The sequence below is a fragment of the Mastacembelus armatus genome, chromosome 10 (assembly GCF_900324485.2).
Source record: "Mastacembelus armatus chromosome 10, fMasArm1.2, whole genome shotgun sequence".
NCBI lineage: Eukaryota > Metazoa > Chordata > Actinopteri > Synbranchiformes > Mastacembelidae > Mastacembelus > Mastacembelus armatus.
Window position 1 is genome coordinate 23,712,452 of NC_046642.1, and position 11,172 is coordinate 23,723,623.

General features: G+C 40.6%; 1 protein-coding gene across 3 annotated transcripts; it reads left to right on the forward strand.

Annotated features, from left to right (window-relative positions):
• Positions 1-151: 151 nt before the first annotated feature.
• ptcd3 (pentatricopeptide repeat domain 3) lies at positions 152-8,073 on the forward strand. Of its 3 annotated transcripts, none has more exons than XM_026330167.1 (23): positions 152-275; positions 422-483; positions 740-779; positions 944-989; positions 1,079-1,147; positions 1,340-1,444; positions 1,524-1,647; positions 1,740-1,843; positions 1,990-2,154; positions 2,295-2,355; positions 2,758-2,840; positions 3,538-3,682; positions 3,895-3,945; positions 4,050-4,139; positions 4,281-4,309; positions 4,553-4,659; positions 4,948-5,026; positions 5,732-5,822; positions 6,000-6,085; positions 6,284-6,429; positions 6,555-6,596; positions 6,724-6,882; positions 7,899-8,073. In XM_026330167.1, exons 1-23 carry the CDS (start codon positions 187-189, stop codon positions 7,942-7,944), a joined length of 2,019 nt encoding a protein of 672 aa, XP_026185952.1. In that variant the 5' UTR covers positions 152-186; the 3' UTR covers positions 7,945-8,073. The 3 variants fall into 3 exon arrangements, with proteins under 3 accessions (XP_026185952.1, XP_026185954.1, XP_026185953.1); XM_026330169.1 differs by having other exon boundaries at positions 944-980; XM_026330168.1 differs by having other exon boundaries at positions 422-474.
• The last annotated feature ends 3,099 nt before the right edge of the window (positions 8,074-11,172 follow it).

Here is an 11,172-nt window from a genome sequence, read left to right on the forward strand (position 1 = left end):
TAATGTTTACCTTGTCAAACGTCACGTTGGACCACACGCTTAAAGCCGGAGTGTGGTCCTACAATGGGTAGGCAAATTGTAGACTGTCTTCAAAAGACAAATTCAATATATGATTTTTTTTTAATCTCCCCCCTTCATCCGAGTCCACATGGTCTCGCCCTCCCAGAAGCCTCTAGTCGTCCCAACATGGCGGTGGCTGGGCTGCAGGCAGGACGGTTGGCGCAGAGACACTGCGGGTTTCTGCTGAAGGCCGCGGAGCAATTTGTCCGCACCAGGTCTGACAGCTCCGTTTGTGACCCAAATACCTGTTGTCGTTTGGTTTCAGGTGCTACACGGGCCCGGCACGTGCAGCGAGCCCGAGAGGTTATAGGGTCAGAGGGCACGTGAGTTAACGCAGTCTTGTTCTGTCTCATGTTTGCAGGGCGTTTGGTTGGACTCCAGCTGTGCGACGAAAGGCTGCTGAGGCCAGCACAGGAGAGCCAGGTGGGGTCACGTGCTTAGTTAGGCCCCATACCCATACCCATACCCATACGGATCTGTGCTGCAATTAGAGCTTAGCGTCCTGCAGCTGCAGTATCAGTGCACAGCAGAAAGTAGTTCCCAGCACAGGCTTTTTAGTCACCCACAGGGAGCACGACCAGATCCTGGTTTTAAGTTTACACCCTCAGCATTTCCTTACTCTTGACCTGATATTATGGACAACATGTCATTGACACTCAGACCATTTGTCTTTTCTCAGAATCTGCAGATGCTGTTGTCATCCCCAGTAGGAAAACATGGTATGTGCATACTGCATCTCAGTCTTACATGAAGTCTTGAGGTGTCGTACAGTCCGTGGGGTTTCCAAAAGGTTTCAGTTTTAGCAGACTACTGATGTTCAGTGTAAGTAAGCATGTATTTACCTGTTTCTTTAAACAACTTAATGTTCCTTCTTATTGAACAGGAGCAGGGAGGCAGTGCTGAAGGCTCTGGCTTCAACTGTCAGTAGGGTCAGACCTCTCTCTTTCTTTGTGTCAGTGTGGACGTGGAGCTATTTATGGATTTATCAGTCTGATCTCATGGTGTCTTTCCCCAGCAGGACCCTACAGCGTATCCGTATGAGCTCCAGGATGATTCCTACCTCTCTCCCAGGAACTCAGCTGAGTTTGTATGTGAAACACGTACTGTTAGCTCTTTAGTTGTTTTTGTTGTGTTCAAATATCTTCACATAAAGTGAACACGTAGTGTGTGTGTTTGTGTGTGTGTGTGTGTTAATAGCCCTGCTCTATTCATAATTACAGTAAAGAGTACCATCAGTGGGACATACTTCATACATCATTTTCTCCCTCTCCTGCTGCAGAAGTTGTACACTCTCTCTCAGGAGTCTGGCAGATCTGCAGCCAAATACTTTGTCAATACCAATCCTAAGTTCTTCACCAAAGACTTTGCTGAACCACATATACCGGTAAGAAACACGTAAACATGTGGAGGCGGTGTGTTGGTTTAATTTTAATGGTAAAGACGTCAATGTGTCGCATTTGTAGTGTCTCATGCCAGAGACGGTGTCACTGCGTCTTGAGGAGGTGAGCGAGGAGGCACTGAAGGAACGAATCAGCTTGAGCAAAGTCACAGCTGCTGTTGACATGTACGATCAGCTGCTACAAGCTGGTGAGTGTGCACACACACACACACACACACACATTCTTTGTCTTTACTCTAATTTTACACAATCAGCTTTGTCTTCAATGTTGTTCCTCCAGGTACAGCAGTCTCCATGGAAACAACCCATGACCTTCTGGACCTGATCTGTCTGCACTGTGACAGAGACCCTGTCCAAGAGGAGGTGCCTCAGACAGAGGACATGGTGAGTTTTGCCTCATACAAACCTCAAGGTGATGATGAGGCACATGATAACATGAAAGCATTCTGCTGCAGTAACTTCAGACATCACACTAATGCTGCAATATCTTTCTGTGTTTACTTTGTATGTACTTTATGCCATATGACCAGGAGCAGCCAGGTGAGGAGGCGAAGAGGAGGAAAGGGCGGTTCCGTCACGCTTCAGACTTCATGAAGACCATGTGGAGAGAAAACAACAATGCAGAGAGAATCTTTAACCTGCTGCCAGAGAGAGACACACGGTGTTACTCTGCTCTGATCAGAGGCATGGTGAAGGTACGACTTCATTTGTTATCGCTGCTGCTAGTGCTGCTATAGCCTCTTCATATTTGTGAAGAAAGTACAGCAGCATTACTGAGTTGTTGTTATATTGTCTTGGTGCATCCCATAATAATTGTTTCACTCTCTCTCTGCAGCATGGAGCCTATGCAAAGGCCTTCAGCATGTACACAGACTTGCTTAACAACAGATTGACTGGTGAGTAGCAAGAGACAGTGGGAAGAGGAAAACTGCTGATTGCTGTGTGCAAACACTATGATAAAGGCAATATTTGGAGTAAAATGTTTGCTTCAAGTGATGACAATTACATGTACTTAATCTGTTTTCTTCAAAACTCATTGTGATATAAAGTAAGATGGTCAGTCGAGTTTTCTTGATGTTTAATTTGAGTGGTGATACTGGATTTTTCAATATTATTTTGTTGCGCGATCAGTTTTGACACTAGTTGGTGCTGGTTACATTTTCAAAGCCTTGATGTAGTGGCTTTAAATGTGATCATCTAAATCCTACAAATAATCAAATTGCAAATAGCATTTGTTTCATGTTGAAGTTTGAGTGTGTTGGAAGAAGATGGCTAATAACGCAAATCTCTCTCTCCAGCTGATGTCCACATCTTCAACGTTCTGATCTCAGCAGCTCCAGATGTGAGAGAGAAATACAATGAGAGATGGGACCTCATTGCTGTAAGATCACTAAATCATATAAATAAATAATGTGCTATTTGAACCAATAAACTGTGAAATTACAGTGTTCTGAAGTATATTAAGTTTGGGTCCAGCCGTCTACCTGTGTTGCAGCTCTCCCCTCTCTTCCTCAGTCTCCCCCTCTTTCCTGTACACCTTCCAATGACTTATTTGCATAAAGGCAAAATGCCCCCAAAATTAATTTGAAATAAAAACATACCTTTAAAACCATTTCATAACCATACATTTAAAATTGTAAAGAATAGTTCACATATGGGTTTATTATATTTTACACCATTTATTCTTGTGACAGTTTCATAATGTATTACTAAACTATTGAGCACTTTTTGGCTCCATATACTGTATAATGACAAAATATGAAGAGTGTCTAAATATGAAACCTTCTGATGGCTTATGTCATCACTGTATTCTAGTGCATTTTGCTTATATACTGATCTGTTGGAATAACAGCTACATCATGGCATTGTTTGTAGCATCTAACCATTTAAAGGTTTGAAGACACGTGTGGTAAACAAAGTCACTAAGGTGGCAAAATAGCATTTTTCCTCACTAAGAAACTCAAAGTGATTACTCAGACCAGAGCTGCCCAAAGCTATACAGTTGAGGCAGCAAGTGAAATGTTTCTATGCATGGTCGCTGAGTTAAAACTTGCAGATTTGTCATTTTCTCTCTGCAGGACCTGCTGAACCAGATGAGTCAACAGAAAGTGTGGCCCAACCTGCTGACCTTCAACAGTGTTCTCAAAGCTCTGAGGCGCTGTGGCCCCTTGGCCAGAACACAGGCTCTGCTTACTCTGAACGAGATGAAAGCTGTGGGAATCGGTGACTATTAATTACTATTAACTGACACATGCACTTTGGGTTACAGTAGCAAGCACAGTTGGAAGCTGTGCACCCAAATTGACATGTAATATGCCACTAGTATTCCTATTTAGTACAGGTCATACTATACTCTGCAATAATAGTAGATTTCATTTGTGAGTTTTGTCACCTTTCTTGTTTATTCCCACTCTAACACTTTTGCGTGTGTGCAGCTCCCAGCCTGGCTTCCTTCGACCATGTCATTGCCGTTTTTTACAAATCAGGTAAACGCAGCAGTGGAGTCTGATGTTACATGACCAGTACAGGCCTTAGTGCTTGGTTGTCTGTGTGCTGAACTTACATTAAGCAGGTTTATTTTCCTCTCCAGCTTCCAATGGGCAAGGCAAAACAAACATATTACAGGAAGTGATGTCAGAGCTGGTGGGAAGCAGCTTCACCTGTCAGGACCCTTATGACGGTATGTTGTGGAATATGTATGAAGTGACTGATCATACTTCTTATTTTATAAATGCATGAAACATGAGCAGTTATATGTGTCATAGAAAAGCAGAGTTTTAAGAATTTAAACCTGACTTATTCTCATGCTTCTCCTTTCCAGTTCATTTCTTCTGTAATGCAATGAGAATTGTAAGTCTTTTTACTTTTTTCCACATATTTTCTTCATATTTACATCTATTCTAATCAGTTCCAGGCTTGTTGCAACAGTTTTATCTATTTCACTAGTTACATGAACCTAAAACTAAATTCTCAGTGGTATTTTGATCTGATTTAATTGTGCTATGAATTTATCTTAAAACATGCTGATAACTGATATCCAGCCAAGCACCTCACCTTAATTCCTCTCTGCCATAAATGTCTCTGTCATAACAGTGTCTGGAGAGTAAAGACCTAGAACTGGGTTATAAGGTCCAGAATCTTGTCGAAGTAGGGGAGAACTGGAGGATGCTAGGAGATTCCTACCAGCAGAGTATTTATTAGTAAGTGAAAGTCTTCAACCCAGCTAAAAACACTTTCCCTGCACCTCCACCTCAGTGTCTGACCATCAGCCTTAAATTTAGCATTTCAGTAAATCCTGCCCTGCATGAACTAACTGAAACTAAAGCAAGTTTTTAAGGTTTGATTCATTCATGTATGGTAAATCGAGTTAGGTCTTGTTCATTCAGTCATGACATACCAAGTTCAGTTTTATTATCCAGTGCAACTAAATCACTTGATCCTCTGTCTTACTGTCCTTTATAATTGGACCTCCACTGTCCCCTCTCTAGTGGTCGCTTCTTCAAGCTGCTGTGTATTATGGAGCACATCGATGAGGTGCTGAAGTGGTACAGACTGCTCATTCCATCGGTCAGTAAACCTATACATCTGTCTCATACAAATCAAGACCATGTCATGCATTACATGAAGAATCAGTACCTGTTTAAAAATGTTATAAGCTGCAGGTGGAACTTCACAGAGCAATTAAACCTTGTACCATAATGTTTCTGCTCATCAGTGTTTACACATTTAACAGATAAGAAGCAGCATTAATATTTATTCTTTGTTTCTGTCCACTTGAAAAGTGTAAAGCTGATATCCACTTCTTTTAGCTGTTTTTGGCTGCCACCCACTCGTGCAAAAACACCAGCTACTAAAATGCTTTTTGCACAATTAGCGGACAGTGGATTTGTCAGAGTTGCCTGCTGCCGCTGCAAAAGTGCTGGTGACGACGAGTTTGCAGTTGGGCAAACAAAACATAATGAACCTAAAAAGCTCTACACAGCTGAAGAAAACTACCCAGTTAAGAAATATTCCTCTGTGGATTCGTCATTGAAAGTGACACATTGTAATATTGCATATGGTCTTTTCATCCGTTGCTAATATGAAAACATATTGATTAGTGCAGCTTAAAATCTTGGACAAACATTGCATCAGGTTTTCCAAGTGGTCATCTTCATTTAACATAGTAGAGCTGCTCGTCTAAGAACATGGGATGGATACTGAACTGTAACTTATGCTCACCGTTGTTTTTTGGAAATCAGTCGTGGTTTTGACTGTGTTCTTTGTTTCTAGTTGTATTACCCAAACCCTCAGAGTCTGAGGGACTTGTTTCAGGCTCTGGACACAGACAGTCGCCTTGATTTACTGCCTGCCATATGGAAAGGTGAGTTTAGAGATACTGCTACGGTTGGAAGGATCTAATATTATTAAGCACATATCTTAAGAGATTGATCACTCACACAATGTGACTTCCAGTTAGTGGCACAGACTATTTCACTGGATCATGAAATGTCATGTCAGCAGTATCTGCCTCCCTGTCTGATATCTACATGCTTTCCAGATATACGGTCCCTGGGTCATGATAATAAGTTGGCTCTAGTAGAGGAGGTGCTCAGCCTGATGGCCAGAGACGAACACAGTCCTGAGGTCAGTGAAGTGAACAAGCAGCATTTCATTTTTTTGCTTGATTATTGTTGTGCTCAAAACTGCTTCTGCTACTGTCACACTTTTAAAGCAGCATGATCTCCACTCTGGGAGGCTACAATGTTTCCCACCAGTTAAGAATGTAACCACACTGAGGATATGTTAGACCATGTTTATCAATACACATTTGGGTGTGTGCAGGTTCAGGAGTCTCTTGCAGTGTGCGCTCTGGATGTGAAGAGTGTGTTTGATGGTGACAAAGGGAGGCCTGGTCTGGAGTGGAGCACCTCCTCTCTCACACACATCACCTCTTTGCTGCTGAAAGCCAACAAGACCCAACAGGCCTGGTGAGAGAGACAGCTGTATATATGTTTGTCTGTGCAGTCATTTTACAGGAGAGCTTTACTTTAACAGGCAGTTACTGTTAAAGTAAAAAGTATGTAAAATCTTCCCTCGATCCTTCTCTCTGCAGGGAGATGCTACAGATCTTTAAAGCTAAGAACAGAGTTCCTTCGTAAGTCCCTTCCCAATTCTCAGCCATAAAGAAATCAGTTCTGATGTGGTGATCACATGCAGTAATACATGCAATGTTCCCAATGGCCGAGCTGTGAATGTGTATTTCCTGCTGTGTTATTCTCCAGTGAGCGGCTTCTGAACAATTTCCTGTCAGTGTGTCGCAGCGATGGTTCCTGCCAGAGAGCGGTGGACCTGGTCCAGCTGTCTGCAGCCTTCTGCCTGCCGGCAACATCAGTGCTGGCAAAGCAAGTACTGGCTGAGTTTGACCTGACTGAGGAGCAAAGGTGTGGGGTGTAGATATACATTACAGCAATACACATCATCTTCATGTAGAGATACTCAGATCCTGTATGTATGTAGAAATAGAAATACCACAGTGAAAAAATTCTCTATTACAAGTAAAAGACCTGCATTCGGGGACCCTGAGTGGTGTTGTGGTTTATGTGCCCAACCATGAACGCAGTGAGACTGGTTCATTTCCTGGACCAGTTATCTCCTACTGCATGTCTCCCCTTGCTCTCCTTTCCCAAATTTTCTGTCTCTCTCTGCTGTCCTATAAGAAATTAAGGCAACCCCCCCCCCAAAAAAAAATTCCTGCATTTAAAATGTTACTTAAAAGTAAAAAAAAAAAAAAAAAAAATTGCCATAATCAAATTATACTGGAGTATCAAAGGTAAAAGTACATGTGATGTGATCTCATAATAATGCGCTGTGTATAATATGGTTGGATTCTTATTATTGTTTCCTAGTCTCCTTAATGGTGTGTGTGGAGCCAGTTTTAACTGGTTATAATATGAATTTAATTTTATATTGCCGGGTAATGACGAATAAAGTCATATTATGTTGTATTTTGTTTTATTGATCTGACTGTTATCAAATGAATGTGGGGCAAAAAAGGAAAATGTTTGCCTTTGGATTGTATTGAAGCTAAAGTAAAAAGTAGCAGAAAATGAAAATACCCAAGTAAAGTGAAGATAACTGTAAAATTGTCCTTAATATTCTGCAACTATGCAAAAAAAATAATCTGGGGAATAGTTATTGTGAGGGTACAGATACCTACAAAAAAAGTCTCAATGTAAAAAAAAAAATAGATTTTTACTTGTCTTAAACCATGGAAAATAAATCTTGGGTTCAGCACATATTATTACAGGCAAAGTTTAGATTTGTAACCTAAATCCAATCAATATAACTTGTAAAAGCCAGAGTTTCGATAATCATGCCCCCAGTCCTTTCATGTCTTGGTGTTATATAACATGAGTATTTCATTTTCTGAATCCTGTTTTTTCTCTGTCCTGTCCAGAGCCATTGTATCTGAATTGGAGTCTGCAGGAGAGCCCTCTGACTGAATGAGATAAGGGTGTGTGGACCATTATGATGCTGATAACTAAATTTAAAATCCATTGAGTGGGAAAATATGACAAATTAATTGTTTACCCGTTGTGTGTATCTGTGTAATAAAAATATATGGGACAATAGTAAAGAAACAAACCTTTCCCAGTGTTTTCTTTAGTGTGGCAGCTAGAGGTCACTATTTTTTTAGGGAACCATAAAGTAGCTCCTTTTACAGACATTTTTTGCATTACATGGTTGTTTGCAGCTTAGGTTTTGTGAAAAGCAGAAGACTTGTTGCTGTATTATTACAGTAAAAAAAAAAAAAAAACAGTAGTGAAAAGCATCTGATAAAGACCTGAAAAAATAATTTAAAAAAATAAAAGTTGAGACCACAGATGGGGATACTCCCTTCAGGTGAAAGGCAGGGGTGCACCCTGGACAGGTCGCCAGTTCATTTGAGTCCATGATCTTAAAATATTTGTGCTGTAGGGGGAAAAAATGCAGTCACAAATTGCTCCTGATAATGAACCCATTTTCTCTAATTACTGATAAGCTACTTCCTCAAAATGCTGCATGTGTCACATCTGGTGGGTCTGGAATGCTCCTCTGGACTTTTCATTCTCTATTCAAATTTGGCAGCATTAGAAAAAGAATACAGATAGAAAGATAGTGGTGCATCTGCAGATGCAGGAATGTGCCATGTGTATTTTTGCAGACAGACAATTGGACTGCATGTCTAGACAAAGTCGGTAGCCTGAGGTGTGGGTTTGTGTGTGTGCAAATCTTTTGATTTTCTGCTTTGGTGTGTCTTGGATACTCTTAAGCTGTAATCTTGTAATTCAGCCTTTTTAACTTAAACCATTGCTCGACTGACAGCAAACTAGGAAAAAAAGATTAAAACTGATTTGAATATCACATTGTTTTTGGCAGCAGTCATCTATGCAGACATAACCCTGGCAGTTTAGAAAAACGCAGTGTAAATTCAGTTGGCAGTGCACCAGGTAAAACTCTTGTCCAGCAACCCTGTAATAAACCCAAAGATACTATAGCACATTAGTAGAGAACAATGCAATGGCAGCAAAAACTATAGCCTCCTAAAAGGTTAAACTTAACAAAAACGGAACATATTTGCCTTCATGACAGAATTTATTGCAGAACTGTTGGATTACACTGCATTATTGTTTGTAAGTGTTCCTAATAAACCGAGCTTGTGTGTGCCCATACACTGCTGCTTAAAACAGGCGTGGGTGTGTGTGTGCAAGTCTGCACAGGTGTGTGTCTCAATCATTTTTCCCCTCCACCAATCATCAGCTGAGCTGCCAGCATGACCAAATAAGGACAAGTGAGCTAACATCAATGGGACTGTGTGTCTGTGTGTGTGTGGGGGGGGGGGTACTATAATGTTCTCTGAAGGACCTGCCTAAAGCCATACACACAAGTATACTCCCTGATACACTCTGATAAACCCACTATTGCTGGTCTGACAGACTACTACTTGATTCTTTTCTCCTGTGCCCTGACCACGACTGTAAGAAAAGTCACTGCCACGTTCCCTCACATCTTCATAAACTCTTATGTGCTCTTATATCTATCCTATCGATTCATATTTTTCTTTCTGGACCCAACTTGCGTGATACTCATATCTTACATGTTTATGATCAAACAGTGATTTACCTGTAGGTGTTGTTAAGGCGCAGAAATTCCTTGAATGAGCAAAGTTAAGGCCCAGAATTATTGATTCAGCTGGATGAAAAGATACTAAACATCACAAAATAGTTGATAGTTTGCACTGGAAGTGGCCAGTCACAAGCATCCACATCCCCCACTCCTTTATGCAACATGACTCCACTGGAGTGCAGTGGAGGTCAGAGGTCAAACAGCACGAATAGATGTTCCTCTGCTTATAAACAGGAACATCCTGTGATGCTTCTGATATCTCCGCAACATGTTGCTTTTTAGCATTTTTTTTCTGAAAACACTGAAATAAACTCCCAGCGACTCAAGTCAAGCTGCATATAGCCATACCTGATTGACAGCTAAAAACTGTCAGCCAACACTGCCAGTGCCACACAGTGAAGAAAATGACTGCATGGTTCACACTTGACAAAGGGGGTTGCATGGATGCTTGTGACAACCCAAATGCACTACATACTATCCCTCATTTAAAGCTGACCCTGCAATGGACTTTTTTACTCACTGTACATAGATATACTGCATGTACTGTCATGTTTGAATGAAATAAATATATAATTTGATTTAAGTGTGGTGACATTCGATGTTCTAAATCCCACATATGTTGTCTTGCTCCAGGGAGAAATACTCACTGCAATATCCACTATGTATAAATCCACAGATGAAAAATGTACATGTACCACTAAGTAACTTTTGCTAAAAACTACACTGACAAATTGTTACAGAGTGTAAAGGAAATTTTAAATATATCTATAAATATAACTTATTAAATGTATATTATATTAAAATATATATTTGTGACTCACTTTGAAATATTTATTTCTTTATAAATAAAATATAATACAAGGCAAAGCAATAACACAAATGAAATTGTACCATCTCCGATCAACCGCTTTATTAATGCATTACGTGTCACAAAATATACCTGTATGCAAAGTATAGTTCTTAAAAAGTAAACTATGCACTTCCTACAGATGTTACTGAGACCAAACTGAACTGCTCATATTAATTTAAGTGCCATGTAGGCTAATGGTTGCGTAACGTTTGCCTGGATAAACTCAGGCTGCAAACAAATGTGTATTTGTGCAGTTCAATAGAATATTCAAAACAGATGAGAGCTACACTTTGCACACAGCATTAGTTTCTCTTCTGTGTCTCTGTGTGTGTTGGGTTTATGAGTCATATGAGCGTGTGTTTCAATCATTCACCACCAACGTGCTAAAACAGCACAATGTCCATCAGTCAGTGTGTGTAGCTCTCCCTCTCTGTCAGTCCTGTCTGCCAGAGGAAGAGCAACTCATAGTGACTTAGCCACCAGTTTAAGTATTTCTTGACAGCCTACCAGTGTCATCACATGAGCCAGTTTCAATTTAAAATCTGGTCACATTCTCATGAGGTCATGTAATATCAATGACAACTCTGTTAATAATGCCAGATAAATATGTTGCCAGAATAAAAAAGCACTGCAGTAAATCTTATTCAACAAGCTCTGCAGTTACCGTATGCAAAGATAACCTCACTGATGAGAAGAACTGATACTGGTCCAGGGA

Bases quoted from the DNA above. Each gene is read 5' to 3' on its own strand.
- ptcd3 (XM_026330167.1), top strand. From the start codon at position 187: ATGGCGGTGGCTGGGCTGCAGGCAGGACGGTTGGCGCAGAGACACTGC. The intron at 276-421 runs GTCTGACAGCTC...TCATGTTTGCAG, and splicing joins GAGCAATTTGTCCGCACCAG to GGCGTTTGGTTGGACTCCAG. The intron at 3,683-3,894 runs GTGACTATTAAT...GCGTGTGTGCAG, and splicing joins GATGAAAGCTGTGGGAATCG to CTCCCAGCCTGGCTTCCTTC.